General features: G+C 42.7%; 2 protein-coding genes across 3 annotated transcripts; both read right to left on the bottom strand.

Moving 5' to 3' along the window:
* Positions 1-2430: 2430 nt before the first annotated feature.
* On the bottom strand, positions 2431-7273 carry LOC120058874 (histone-lysine N-methyltransferase SUV39H1-like). Its single transcript, XM_039007615.1, has 7 exons — positions 7252-7273; positions 6645-6832; positions 5940-6272; positions 3932-4258; positions 3588-3734; positions 3318-3447; positions 2431-3080 (listed from the first exon to the last, which is right to left on the bottom strand). The coding sequence occupies exons 1-7, from the start codon at positions 7268-7270 to the stop codon at positions 2749-2751; spliced, it is 1476 nt and encodes a 491-aa protein (XP_038863543.1). The 5' UTR covers positions 7271-7273; the 3' UTR covers positions 2431-2748.
* Positions 7274-7868: 595 nt separating this feature from the next.
* Positions 7869-13538, bottom strand: LOC120059222 (WD repeat-containing protein 13-like). Of its 2 annotated transcripts, none has more exons than XM_039008101.1 (10): positions 13481-13538; positions 12928-13022; positions 12349-12580; positions 11894-12003; positions 11598-11728; positions 11193-11500; positions 10799-10979; positions 10518-10659; positions 9358-9476; positions 7869-8603 (listed from the first exon to the last, which is right to left on the bottom strand). In XM_039008101.1, the coding sequence occupies exons 2-10, from the start codon at positions 12966-12968 to the stop codon at positions 8419-8421; spliced, it is 1449 nt and encodes a 482-aa protein (XP_038864029.1). In that variant the 5' UTR covers positions 12969-13022; positions 13481-13538; the 3' UTR covers positions 7869-8418. The 2 variants fall into 2 exon arrangements, with proteins under 2 accessions (XP_038864029.1, XP_038864028.1); XM_039008100.1 differs by lacking the exon at positions 13481-13538 and adding an exon at positions 13332-13458.
* Positions 13539-14219: the final 681 nt, after the last annotated feature.

A 14219-nucleotide genomic window follows, 5' to 3' on the forward strand; every position in this document is an offset into this window, starting at 1 on the left:
CTTCATTATTTCCCCCCCCCCCTCTGAATGGCACACATACACAATTGAGGTCTCAATTGTCTCAAGGCTTGAAAATCCTTCTTTAACCTGTCTCCTCCACTTCATCTACATTGATTGAAGAGGATTTAACAAGTGATATGAATAAGGGATCATAGCTTTCACCTGGATTCACCTGGTCAGTCTAGGAAAACCTGCTCTTTCCATGATATAATGTTTTGTACACTCAGTGTAGGTTATGATCAACTGCAGTCTAGACTGGAAAGAATCTCATGTGCATTGTAACAAGATCCATATGATTTTGTAGTTTATTTTACCATCTGGGAATGTTTGAAATTCAGTGTTAATTATTTCTTTAAACCTCTACAGGATCGGCGGGTCCCCCGTGGGACGGTTGAGCTAATGTAGGCTAATGCAATTAGCATAAGGTTGTAAGTAACAAGATTATTTCCCAGGACATAGACATATCTGATATTGGCAGAAAGTTTAAATTCTTGTTAATCTAACTGCACTGTCCAATTTACAGTAGCTATTACAGTGAAAGAATACCATGCTATTGTTTGAGGAGAGTGCACAGTTATGAACTTGAAAATGTATTAATAAACCAATTAGGCACATTTGGGCAGTCTCGATACAAAATTTCAAAAATAAATGCAATGGTTCATTGGATCAGTCTAAAACTTTGCACATACACTGCTGCCGTCTAGTGGCCAAAATCTAAATTGCAGATGGGCTGGAATAATACATTAAGGCCTGTCTCTCGCATTTAAAAAAAATGGTACAAACAAAATACAAAAAAAGCATGTTTTTTTCTTTGTATTATCTTTTACCCGATCTAATGTGTTATAGTCTCCTACATTAATTTCACATTTCCACAAACTTCAAAGTGTTTCCTTTCAAAAAGTATCAAGAATATGCATATCCTTGCTTCAGGTCCTGAGCTACAGGCAGTTAGATTTGGGTATGTCATTTTAGGAAAAAATGTGGGGGGGGGGGGGGGGGGGGGGATCCTTATTAAATGTCTGAACATTCCCTTGTTCAAGGAGACCGCATTTCTAAATGCAGAGAACAAAATAACATTCCAACATCAACAGTGTCATTTTTCATGGTTCTCAGATTGAAGTTAAGAAATCATGTTTGGACATGAAAAAACAAACTGAGAAGTGAACTGGGGTTGAAGATTGGGGGCCTGGCATTCTTTTGTAATATATTCTCTTGTACAGCATTTGAAGTGGCAGTTGTTTTTCCACTCACCAATAAAGTCTACTTTTGATGCATTTTGATCTGGCTTCTGAGTGCTGACTTCAAGTTTCAATAGGACCCATATCCTTAGCAATCAAAGAAAGAAAAACAACTTGAGATCAACATTCAGTGGGTATAATAAAATATTAATTTAGCTAGTTTTACTCTTAAAAATAAAAAGGAATTTTATTTACAGAAAGATCTGGACCAAGATGAGTAGCATGCTCAATATACAGTGTAGCTTTGGCAACTGAATGACATCGTTTATGGAATGTCTGGTCAAATTACATGACTGGAACTCACACTGGGAAGAGTTCTGACAATTCCATCAGTCTATGGCTGTATTCTGATTCTCTACACTTATCCAGAAGTGTGCACTCATTCACTCCCCCTCTTGCATTTAAAAACATTGGATTGATCTAAGCATGGCTGGAGGGAGTTTTCTCCATATTACTGACACCATGAGGGGGAGCGTACTAGTGTACACTTCCGGAGAAGGGTAGAGAATTGGAATAAGGCCGTTGTAACATATTGCAACCTCAATGAGGGGCAGTAGCTCCATCCACCAATGACTGAGGCCTCATACAGTGAGTGACGGGCCTACAGCGTGTAATTGATGCCTTGCCAGCCTATTGCAACCCAGGCACAACAAAGCACTTTCCAAACTCTATCAATGGCTCCTGTTCCTAAGAAGACATAGAACACACCTTTTTAACTTTCACATATGCCAGTGTTGTACAACACATGATTACATGAAAAGGAAGAGTAGTTATTCAGCATGTATGCATTGCTATATACACACTACCGTTCAAAAGTTGAGTCACTTAGAAATGTCCTTGTTTTTGAAAGAATTGCACATTTTGTCCAATAAAACTAGTCTAAAGAAGGCCAGTTTTATGGCTTCTTTATTCAGCCCAACCGTTTTCAGCTGTGCTAACATAATTGCAAAAGGGTTTTCTAATGATCAATTAGCCATTTAAAATGATAAACTTGGATTAGCGAACACAACGTGTCATTGGAACACAGGAGTGATGGTTGCTGATAATGGGCCTCTGTAGATTTTCATTATTATTTTTTATCTGCCGTTTCCAGCTACAATAGTCATTTACAGCATTAACAATGTCTACACTGTATTTCTGATCAATTTGATGTTATTTAATGGACAAAAAAGTGATTTTATTTAAAAAACAAGAACATTTCTAAGTGACCCCAAACTTTTGAACGGTAGTGTACATTCAATGAGATCGGATAGCAAAAAAATTGGATTTGAGTGTCGTATACTAAAACCAAATAACTAACTTAAAAAAAAAAACAACATGTAAGAAACAAATAAAAAAACATGATGCCCCAAACACTAATGAATAGTTTATGATCATATAGGGCAAAATATTCACAGACACCATAGTATACATTTAAAATGACAGAAATAAAGTTGAATTGTCATGATGACAATCCTGGAAAAGTAAAATGTATGAATTTGTCCTTGCTGCAACCCTAAAACAAGTACCCCTAAAACAAGTACCCCCTGCAATTGTCTGTCCCACACTTGCACTCCATGCGCGCTCGCTTTTTGGGTGATCCAGCCATGAGAGGATCCTTTTTGGGTGATCCAATCATGAGAGGATCCTTTTTGGGTGATCCAATCATGAGAGGATCCTTTTTGGGTGACCCAATCATGAGAGGATCCTTTTTGAGTGATCCAATCATGAGAGGATCCTTTTTGGGTGATCCAGTCATGTGAACCTTCTTGGGTGATCCAGTCACGAGAGAAGCCTTTTTTGGTGATCTAGTCATGCTGAAATTGGAGTCCATCTTTGTACTCTCCACATCTATTGGATCAACTAGAAAGAGAACGGAAAACAGACCAAACGATAGATTGTGTTATCTTGAAACAGGTTGCTCTATGACCTAAATGGGTGGTCCTTAGTCTTACCCTGTCCTTTCCATCTGCTCTATATCAGGCATATGAATTCCTACTCCATTTTGTAACCTCTCGAAAATGCAGTTCTTTACTGTATTTCCATATCATTAATTTCAGTGATCTTAGGATCTGTGGAGATATATCAGATGAAACCTACTCTGCATATTGTAGTCGAAGGTGAGCTCCTCCCCAGCGCTGATACCACGGTTTGAGAAGAAAGCCAGGCGTGGCAGTCGCTCATCCAGGTTGTCTATGAATACGTTATACACCTGCAGGTTAGGGTTGCACTGTGGGATAGAGGTAGGAAAGGTGAAGCCCATTTTTTATTTATTTTAGGACACTCAAACATTGCCTGATCAGAGAAATTCCAATGTAGCCTATGTACTTGTGCCTACAAACGGCAATAAATGGAACTTGAACTACTCACACTGTGGTTGACAAAGTGGGATACATTTCCATAGTGAGCAGCATCAATGGTGTACTCATCCTCCACATAGTCCAGGTCAAACAGGTACGTTGCTCCCTGTCTGTCATAGACCTGACCCCGCCTCTCTGCCTCCTCTGTAGTGATGATCTGAATGGAACACAGCACAGCCAATCACAAGAGAGAACCACCATACACTATAAAACAGCCAGGAAACACCAAGTCCTGCATGAGAGGAAATCCACGAGTTAGTATGTTGATGTTCGCTTGTCAAATGTTACAGCTGCTGGTGATAATAGAAACCGAGCACCAAATATGTGGTCTCTATAATCAAAGTTATTTTTTACCTCTCCAACATACTCCATGACGAAGGAATGCCTTCTGACACGCTCAGAGGTCCGTACTCCCCACCCCCGCCCGTTGTCTGTTTTGAAGATGCAGAGGGTATGCTGGATCCCTCTCTGTACCACTCTGTTGGGGCAGTCTGGTCCACAGCGACACATATTGTTGCACTCATAGATGGGCTCCCCAGGCTTAACCTTCACCTGCCCACACTCGTTGTAGGCAAAGCCATGTCCCAATACTCCTGGGCAGCAACCACCCACAGGGTTCTCCAAACAGTTGGTGCACTCGCACCCCACTGCCATTGTCGTCATCGAAATGCCCTCACCCACCTAGGAGAAAAGCTTTGATTTCTATATACACTATCGGGCAAAAGTTTTACAACACCTACTCATTCAAGGGTTTTTATTTAAAACTATTTTCTACATTATAGAATAATAGTGAAGACATTTAAACTATGAAATAACACATATGGAATCATGTAGTAACCAAAAAGTGTAAAAATCTAAATATATTTTAGATTCTTCGCCTTGATGACAGCTTTGCACACTCTTGGCATTCTCTCAAAAAGCTTCACCTGGAATGCATTTCCAACAGTCTTGAAGGAGTTCCCACATATGCTGAGCACTTGTTGGCTGATTTTCCTTCACTCCGCGGTCCAACTAATCTCAAACCATCTCAATTAGGTTCAGGATGGGGGATTGTGGAGGTCGGGTCATCTGATACAGCACGACATCACTCTCCTTCTTGGTCAAATAGCCCTTACACAGCCTGGAGGTGTGTTGGGTCATTGTCCTGTTGAAAAACAAATGATAGTGGGACTAAGTGCAAACCAGATGGGATTGCATATCGCTGCAGAATGCTGTGGTAGCCATGCTGGTTAAGAGTGCCTTGAATTCTAAATAAATCACAGACAGTGTCACCAGCAAAGCACCCCCACACAATCACACCTCCATGCTTCACGGTTGGAACTACACATGCGGAGATCATCCGTTCACCCACACCGCGTCTCACAAAGACACGTCAGTTGGAACCAAAAATCTCACATTTGGACTCCAGACCAAAGAACAACATTTCCACCAGTCTAATGTCCATTGCTCATGTTTGTTGGCCCAAGCAAGTCTCTTCTTCTTATTGGTGTCCTTTAGTAGTGGTTTCTTTGCAGCAATTTGACCATGAAGGCCTGATTCACACTGTCTCCTCTGAACAGTTGATGTTGGATGTGTCTGTTACTTGAAATCTGTGAAGCACTTATTTGGGCTGCAATTTCTGAGGCTGGTAACTAATGAACTTATCCTCTGCAGCAGAGGTAACTCTGGGTCTTCTTTTCCTGTGGCGATCCTCATGAGAGCCAGTTTCATCACAGTGCTTGATGTTTTCTGCGACTGCACATGAAGAAACTTTCAAAGTTCTTGACATTTTCCGGATTGACTGACCTTCATGTCTTAAAGTAATGATGGACTGTCGTTTCTCTTTGCTTATTTGAGCTGTTCTTGCCATAATATGGACTTGGTCTTTTACCAAATAGGGCTATCTTCTGTGCTACCTTGTCACAACACAACTGATTGGCTCAAAAGCATTAAGAAGGAAAGAAAATCCACAAATTAACTTTTAAGAAAGCACACCTGTTAATTGAAATCCATTCCACGTGACTACCTCATGAAGCTGGTTGAGAGAATGCCAAGAGTGTGCAAAGCTGTCATCAAGGCAAATGGGGGCTATTTAAAGAATCTCAAATATAAACACTTTTTTGGTTACTACATGATTCCATATGTGTTATTGCATAGTTTTTCTATGTTATTCTACATAGTATTCTACAATGTAGAAAATAGTAAAAATATATTAAAACCCTTGAATGAGTAGGTGTTCTAAAACTTTTGACCGGTAGCGTACATTTTTATATTTGTACTGTATTGCTGATGCATAATACCGCAGGGATAAAGAGGGCGACATCACTACAGTTGAAACATGTCATTGATACAAAGTACTGGTGATATACAAGCCTTTGCACACCTTGTAGTTGTTGATGTAGGTGAAGTTATTCGGAGGGCCCTCCAGGTCCACACGGTTGCGGACCAGGATGCGTTTGGTGAGGCCTCCGACACTGTTGATCTGGGCCTCCCACCTCTGCAGGCTCTGCCTATGCCTGGCCCTCTGCTCCAGGTAAGAGGACAGCTCTGTTTCAAACCGGTTGGGGACTACAGTCTTTTTTTGTCTCTGCAGCTCCAGGAAGACATCGTCCCAGAACTGACGTAGGAGCTCCACACACCGCAGGTTTTTCCTCGGCTCCCAGGTGTTCATGTGATCTGGGTAACCCTTCCATTTAACCAAGTAGAACTCTCGCTCCTAGGAAGAAAAACAGCAGTTGAAAGGAGTCATACTGAACTCTGGCGCCCATGTGACAAGGTAGATCTCCCCAAAGATCACTTTAGACATCCAATTGTACACAAGGCCAACAGAAATGTGACTTCCGGCTTTATCCCAACCCCTCCGAAAGACACACATACACATACAGGTTGGAGGTTGGAGCAGGGGAGCAGTTCTCTCTCTCTCAAGTACAGATGGATGCTTTCAGTGACAGCACCACATCAGTTAAGAACTGAAAAGAACAAGTTCATGTTGCCTGTGATGTCCGTCAGAGTATAGCACTGCAAGCTGGATCAATTGAATATCTAGCTCCCAAAATCAATCCAAAGTTTAGCTAGAACTTGTTCTAACCTTTGGTACTCCTGTGGCATTGGCTGTCTTCCTACCAGGAACAAGTGTCCTCTTGTAGTCAAACAGGTACTCCACTTCGAAGTTGTGCATTTGTTTCCTGTTGACCCCCAGATCCAAGCACACAATCCCTTCATGACGACAGAGTGTCTGCAACTGGTACGTTGTCACTTTACATACAACTTGGCACCCTGCAGTGAGTGACAAGCCAGTTAACGTTAGCTAATGTTACACAAAGAACACAACTGTGGTCGCTTCGATCAACAACTATCATAACTCCATTTAGTTATCAACATGTTCAACATTCTGTATGTGCATAACGTTAAGTAGCTAGGTTGCTAACTATTTAAAATGTGATAGTAGATATAGTCACTATTGTTTATCAATGAAAATCAAACAATCAGCATGGCATAGCTACGACCATTGATTGCGAAATAGCTACAGTAGCTGGTTAAATTCGACAAATATCTCATAAACTGTGGTGCATCATCACTTCGCTAATCAACTCCGCGATATATGGTATTTTTAAAACACGTGATTGTCATAGAACCGCTATAGTTACCGAAGGAAAGTATGCAAAATCCAACGATTCTCTAGAATGTGACCTTACCTTTTAAATCTTCCGCCATGTTTACTCCACCGCCAAAATCCCAGGAAGTCTAGCTAGCCAATGGTTGGATCCGATTATAGAATGACAGGCAGCCCAAATGACCAATAGACTTCTAGCGCACGTGTGGAAAAACAAACCATTTACACTTTGCGACAGAGCAATAGTAATGGCGTCTTTTTTGTAGGCACTAACTCTGCCATGGTTCTTTGGACAAAGCCTATAGGAAAATTTAGTTTTTGTAGGGTTTTAGGATAAACGCGGAAAATAAGGTCTGTGGTAAAAACAGGCTTCTTTTTTTGTGAATTTTGAAGCATTTATGTAATCAGAAAAAGCACAAAGGCTTCATAATGGTCACGTTAACTGATATCTAATAGAACAAAACGTGTAAGAGCTCCTCAACCTGTGTTAACCTCACACCTTATTTTCGCCATTCATTTTTTAACTACATGCTGGATAGCTCTATTGTAACACTAACACTAAACTCTGTGAGATGTACAGTGGCTACTTTATTCAGTATGTGCATATTATAAATATATTATAGTTCTTTGCAACCATGACTTTAAAATGACACCACAGGCACATAAACACACAAATTCTCACAAACGCACAACAATGTGTTCTTTGAGTTCCCATCAAGTATTTTTTTTTTTTTTTTTTTTTAATATATATACACACAGTAGTTATTCGAATATGTCAGTACTGATTTCTATGATGGGTTCTTGATACAATGCCATGCACATCACAGTAGAACAATAAACATGGGAATGATTGAATGAAAATGGGCAACTTTAGAGGAACAAGGCTGTCATTTAATACTACTGTATATTCCATTTTGCTATATTAATGCTTTACAATAAGTAGTTAGCGCTATTACAGGTCCTACTCTTTACACATGCAAACCTCTCAGGACCCTCAGTGAGGAGCAGTGCTCCCTTTTACGTTGAAAACCTAGGCAGGGATTCAATTGGATCGCACTTTGTTGGCTATATTTAAAAATGCTATATTTCTGCATTCGCGGGGACCGCACTCACAGTAACCATTAAATCCCAGCCTTAAAAACACAGATACCCCTTCCCTGCCCCTTGTATTTAGCATTCTAGTGATTGGATGGTTCAAAGTGAGTGGTAGTTGCTTTTTTTTTTGTAGTGCATGGAAAGAAGTGGTTGGTCACTTCTGCTCCCGCCTCCAGATGATGACCATGCCAGTGGAGTCTGCAGAAGCCAGTAAGCTCTCGTCACAGTTGAAGCTGACATCCAGCACTGGGCCACCGTGACCCTGCAGCTTGTTGACTATGGCCTTAGTGTTGCGCTCCACATCGAAAAAGTAGACACAGGCATCCTCACTGCCAGTCACTGGGATAGAGTGGAGAAAAGGGGTGGAAAAGGAAGAGAAAAATAGGGAAGAAGGACAAGAGAGAATACTTGTGAAAACCAATCTGTTATAACCAAAGTTCCCTCTAAACTGCACATAGGGTAGGCAAACTTGCAATTTTGAACCATGTCATGTGTCTGAAGGTACAAACTCTGCCTTCCAGGCGGGCCCAGAGAGCAAATCAAGTGCACTATAGGCCTACCGCTGGCCAATCGGATGTTTCAGATTATCATGTCTGCAGTAATGTAGCAGGCATAAAATAAAGCTACAGCAAAGTTGATACTGTGAGATTTCAAAACGTTAAAAAGCCATGATTAGTGAGATACGGTCAACAAATACAGCAAAGAGCTGCTGTTTTTGTGTGTGAGTTCATGTTGAAGTTTGTATTCAACACTTTTATAAGCCCTAAAATTATACATTCTTCCTATTTCCACTCAGCGCTACAAAAAGCAGTCCAGCAGTAACACTGGGCCAATTGTGCGTCTCCCTATCGGACTCCCAATCACTGAAATTTACTCATGCCAAAAAACATTAGAGGGAACATTGGTTATAACTGATTGTTATGACCTGCTATAACTGAGTGAAGATGGGTACATACAGTAACTACACTACGCTTCAGTGAGTTGATGTACTGGCAACCAGTACACAATCAATGTTCTTAAGTGTGGTGCACTTTTATTTATCCCATTTATAGCAGATAGAATGAAAGTCAGAGTAAGGCTGTAGGGCTCATACCAACACAGGCACCCTGTCTGAAGGACATGAGAGGGCAGAAGATGCTGTGAAGGGGCTGGGAGCCATGCTTGATGGGGAAGCTCCTCTTAAGCTGCAGAGTGCCTTCATTATCCACCACTCTATAAAGACGAGAAGAACAGAGAACCAGTCAAACTCAACTCAGCATGCAATGTGCAGAGTGGATCATGCTTTCCTTGCTCAATCAACAGCACACAGTACATGAATGATATAACATACACACATTCCAGGGCACGACACAGTAGTTAATCAAGCTATACTGAACAAAAATATAAACGCAACATGTAAATTGTTGGTCACATGTTTTATGAACTGAAATCAAATATCCCAGACATGTTCCATACGCACAGAAAGCTTATTACTCTCAAATGTTGTGCAGAAATGTGTTTACATCCCTGTTAGTGAGCATTTCTGCCAAGATAATCCATCCACCTGACAGGTGTGGCATATCAAGAAGCTGATTAAACAGCATGATCATTACACAAGTGCACCTTGTGCTGGGGGACAATAAAAGGCCACTCTAAAATGTGCAGTTTTGTCACAACACAAAGCCACAGGTGTCTCAAGTTGAGGGAGCATGCAATTGGCATGCTGACCGCAGTAATGTCCAACAGAGCTGTTGCCAGAGAATTTAATGTTAATTTCAATACCATAAGCGTCTCCAAATTCGTTTTAGAGAATTTTGCAGTACATCCAACCAGCCTCACAACACGTGTAACCACGCCTGCCCAGGACCTCCACATCCGTCTTTTTCACCTGCGGGATCGTCTGATCAGCTACCCGGACTGCTGATGAAACTGAGGATTATTTATGTCTGTAATAAAGCCCTTTTGTGGAGAAAACTCATTGTGATTGTCTGGGCCTTGCTCCCCAGTGGGTGGGCCTGGCTCCCAAGTGGGTGGGCCTATGCCCTCTCAGGCCCATCCATGGCTGTGCCCCTGCCCATTCATGTGAAATCCATAGATTGGGACCTAATGAAATAATTTCAATTGACTGATTTCCTTATATGAACTGTTACTCAGTAAAATCGTTGAAATTGTTGCATGTGGCATTTACATATTTTTGTTCAGTATATGTATAAGCATTTTGAGCATTATGGAGCTAATGGAGCAGGAGTAGCTCTCTGGCTCTCTCTGACAGACCTGTAGAGTAGCAGTTTGTTGACACAGGCGTTGATCAGCAGGGAGGGGTCTCGAGCCTCTCTGCTGATCCAGGAGCGGGCAGATATGCTGCAGATTGGGCTGCCCTCACTCACCACAAGCCGCTTGGCTTTGGTCAGCTTCCCTGTGAGTTGAAATTCAGAGTTGTCACACACACAACACTTGTCTGTCCCATACTTCTGGCCTAGCACTTTGGGTTTCTTTAATACAATTCATTATTATGAAATATTCATAAGAAGTAGGCATGTTTTTCCTCAGTATACCTGTGGCCATGTCAAACAGGAAGGAGAAGACGCTGCCCCTGTCGTCCCCGGCCCACAGGATCCTCCCAGGGGCATCAAAGGACATAGACAGTACCCGTCCCGTCAGCTTACTGGAACCCCCCTTCACCTTCTTCCCAGTGGAGATGTTCACCACCTGCAGGAGGTGCTTACTGTTCCCTACCTGCAGGGCAGGACAGAACAGAAGTCAGGGTGAGCATTGGTAAAGGTCAGGAAAGCCGTAAGGAAGAGAGTTTGGTCACTGTAGGGACAGCTAGCATACCACTTAGAATAAAGCAATGTATTGGCCTTGGCCATGTATTCTAAGTGATATGCTAGTGTGGATATTGTGTGGGTATGAGTTAGTAACTTTGTCTGAGCTTCTACTATGACTCACCACTGTGAGGTTGTTATTCATAGGCTGGAAGGTGCAGCAAAGCAGTTCGCTAGCTTCTGGGTCTCTGACCTCACGGATACACCTCCCATCCTCCGTGTTCCAAATACGCAGTGTTCCATCCTTTGATGTCGACACGATGACATCATTGCTAAGGGACCAAGCAAAGTCGGTGACGGGACCTGCATGACCCTTCAGAACGACCTTCACACTGGGCGGGGACGGGGACAGGATCATGATGGACAGGGTGCCGTCCAATGAGCAGCAGGCTAGGAGGTGCTTGTCATCGTTAGCAAACTGCAGCCGTGGAACTAGAAAGGAGGGAACCCAACAAAACATGAGAATAAGACACAGAAATACTCACTCCTTGCACTGATCTTGCCATCACATACTGTACTTTCCACTCACCTGCAGAGTCCACATGTTGGTCGAATATGTGGTGCATGCCGGCAAAAGCATAGTTCTCGCTCAGAGTGGTGTCCCCAGCCATGGCACGGCTAGCTTCTGCCACAGAGGTTGGAACCAAGGCACCTGGGGTCCTCCACACCCACATTTCCAATCAGGGAGAATAATTTATTACAAATCGGACCATCACTCAAGGAAATTCTGTGCTAATAAAGATAAAAAACAATGTAGTGTTTCAAAAGCAGAAACAAAAATATGAATGGGGTCAGTAGGGTTGAGTGAGGGGTTGCTGGGGTTACCTCTCATCATAGACTGCCCTGTTCATCTGGGCCTGTAGCTGGTAGGAGCCTCTGCTCACAGATCGACGGTGACCACGAGCCCCCTGAGCACGGGGGTCCTCCTCAAAATCCTGTCAAGAAAGAGGGAAGGAGAGGAGAAATAGGGAGATAGAAAACCATAAGTAGTGAGTGTAAGTGAGGGACTTGCAGTCCATATAAAAAACAAATAATCTTAGCCAGAGACAAAAGTAGGCCTATATGAACTCACCACCTCTCTTTGAAATCCATATATTCCTCCCAACTAAAGTGGTCAGTTTAGTGTGCCTACTACGCATCCTTATTAGTGTCAGTTACACCATCTGTCTGCCTCCAACCATCTCAACTGACCTAATGTGTATTTACAGTAGCCTATTGTCTTTGTCTGTCTGTCTGTCACTCTCTTTCCCTCTGCTCCTTGCTCTCAGTCTGAGTCTAACCTCCATGCGGTCCAGTGTGGTGCGGGAGCTGCGCACACTGCTGGCCCTGAAGCTGCTCTGCTCAGACAGGGGCCCGTAGCGCAGGGCCAGCAGCTGGCTGCGCAGCCTCAGGTAATGCCTGCGCAGCCCCGGCTCAAAGCCACACTTGGCGTTTTCCCTGAGTAGCTGGCTGCGCCGCCGGATGTATTGCGTGCGGAACTGTGGGAACGTAGGCGTGCGGTATGCATTGTACCTGTGGAAGGGATCGGGGGAAGTGAGAGAGACAAACAGTTCCTTAGATTTTTTTGCCTGCACCGCAGACTGCTGTATAGGCTCAACATAACATGGAGTCATTCATTATCCAAGTATCACTTTTCACTAATACAAACAGCAGTTAAAATACAATCAAGGTGCTTGGCTAGCCTAGTTTAACCAGACTGACTTCTGCACTCACCATTGTTTCAGCAGTGGTCAGTCTGGTTTATCCAGGCTAGCCCTAGACAGCAATCAATGCAAGATGTGTATCAGTAAACGTATTTGTATCAATACTGTGAGGCCATCAGGCAATGCCATGCCACCAGTTTATTGAATGAGACTTACCTTGCGTCCACTGCCAACACCTGCTGCCAAACTGCAGCCATTCCACAAACAGTCAAGGTAGAGGGGAAGCCACGGCCAGGGCAGATGTCAGCTATCTATAAACACATAAACAACATAACTATTAATGGTAGGGGAGTAGGCTACGCGATGGCTAATAATTTTAGCCTCCAGAGTCCAGACAGTCGAGTTATTGGCTGATACAGAACACTGCCAGCTAGATCGACATTAATCAAGAGATTAATGTCTCAAAGACAGTGGCAAAGAAAGCCTGCATTGGGCAGTGTAATGTGTTCAGAGGGTAGCTAGTTACTAAGTCATAGTCAGCTAGCTAGCAACAGACGCCATCATCAGAGATGGAGCCTGCTAGTTTGACAGTGAGAAAGCAAACGGCGTTAGCTCGCTACCTTGCTAGCCATGTCTGATAATTGGACGCCCAGCCCTCAAATATTACTTAAACTGATTTTGTTTAATTCTCTAAATGCAATTCAAACCACGTCATTTTCCATTACGTGTGTAAATAAAGACGTCGAAGAAAACGTCAGCAACAGCTCACCTTCCTTCCTTCCTTAGCTTTTTGCCATCGATGTCAATGGTCGAACTGTCAAATCATGTGACACTATTGATCCCGCCCACGTGCGCAGCTACGCTGACTTGTCCAACATATGTTTGATGCAGCTTTATGTGCAAACCTAATCAATATGATTTACAAATCAAATAATATGTACGTACACCAAAGATGTACGCAGAGTTTCTACAGTCTTTGATGAGCCAGGAAACTATGGCAACTATGGCGTATTCCTAAAGAAATACACTGTCCCTGATAATGATAAACAACGACAATGAAATGTTGCAATGTAATGACGCTCTGTTGGTCCAGTTGGAAACAGCCTAGCCAATGTTCACTCATATTAATAATTTAACGAAACATGGTTGAGGACATCAACTGCCTGGTTTGAATGTAGTTGCAACATTTAGAAACTTTTAGAAATCACATTTGGAAATAAAACAATATATCAAGGCAATCATCAGCTTTGAAAACGTCTTGCAAGATAGGCAAGAGAGATTATGCAAACTCATACCTTACACAATTCACGCACGCGCACATGCACGCCCGTATACACACACAAATATATAGTCTATGATGAAAACTCTTTCTTGTTGTTGAACTTGAGAACAATGAGACCTACAGCGCATTGTCCATACAATGATGGGATTATGAGTTTGGGTCGCACGTTCAGACGTTTCGCCTGTGCTCAGCAAAGGCCAGAAGGACTGTGTCCCTCTCGCGCAGC

Source organism: Salvelinus namaycush, chromosome 14 (assembly GCF_016432855.1).
Source record: "Salvelinus namaycush isolate Seneca chromosome 14, SaNama_1.0, whole genome shotgun sequence".
NCBI classification, from domain to species: Eukaryota; Metazoa; Chordata; class Actinopteri; order Salmoniformes; family Salmonidae; genus Salvelinus; species Salvelinus namaycush.

Bases quoted from the DNA above. Each gene is read 5' to 3' on its own strand.
- LOC120058874 (XM_039007615.1), bottom strand. The intron at 3,735-3,931 runs GTAAAAAATAAC...TGTTCCATTCAG, and splicing joins TCATGGAGTATGTTGGAGAG to ATCATCACTACAGAGGAGGC. The intron at 3,448-3,587 runs GTGAGTAGTTCA...TCTATCCCACAG, and splicing joins CCCACTTTGTCAACCACAGT to TGCAACCCTAACCTGCAGGT.
- LOC120059222 (XM_039008100.1), bottom strand. The intron at 12,004-12,348 runs GTTAGACTCAGA...CTTTCTTGACAG, and splicing joins CCACACTGGACCGCATGGAG to GATTTTGAGGAGGACCCCCG. The intron at 10,980-11,192 runs GTGAGTCATAGT...CCTGCCCTGCAG, and splicing joins TGAATAACAACCTCACAGTG to GTAGGGAACAGTAAGCACCT.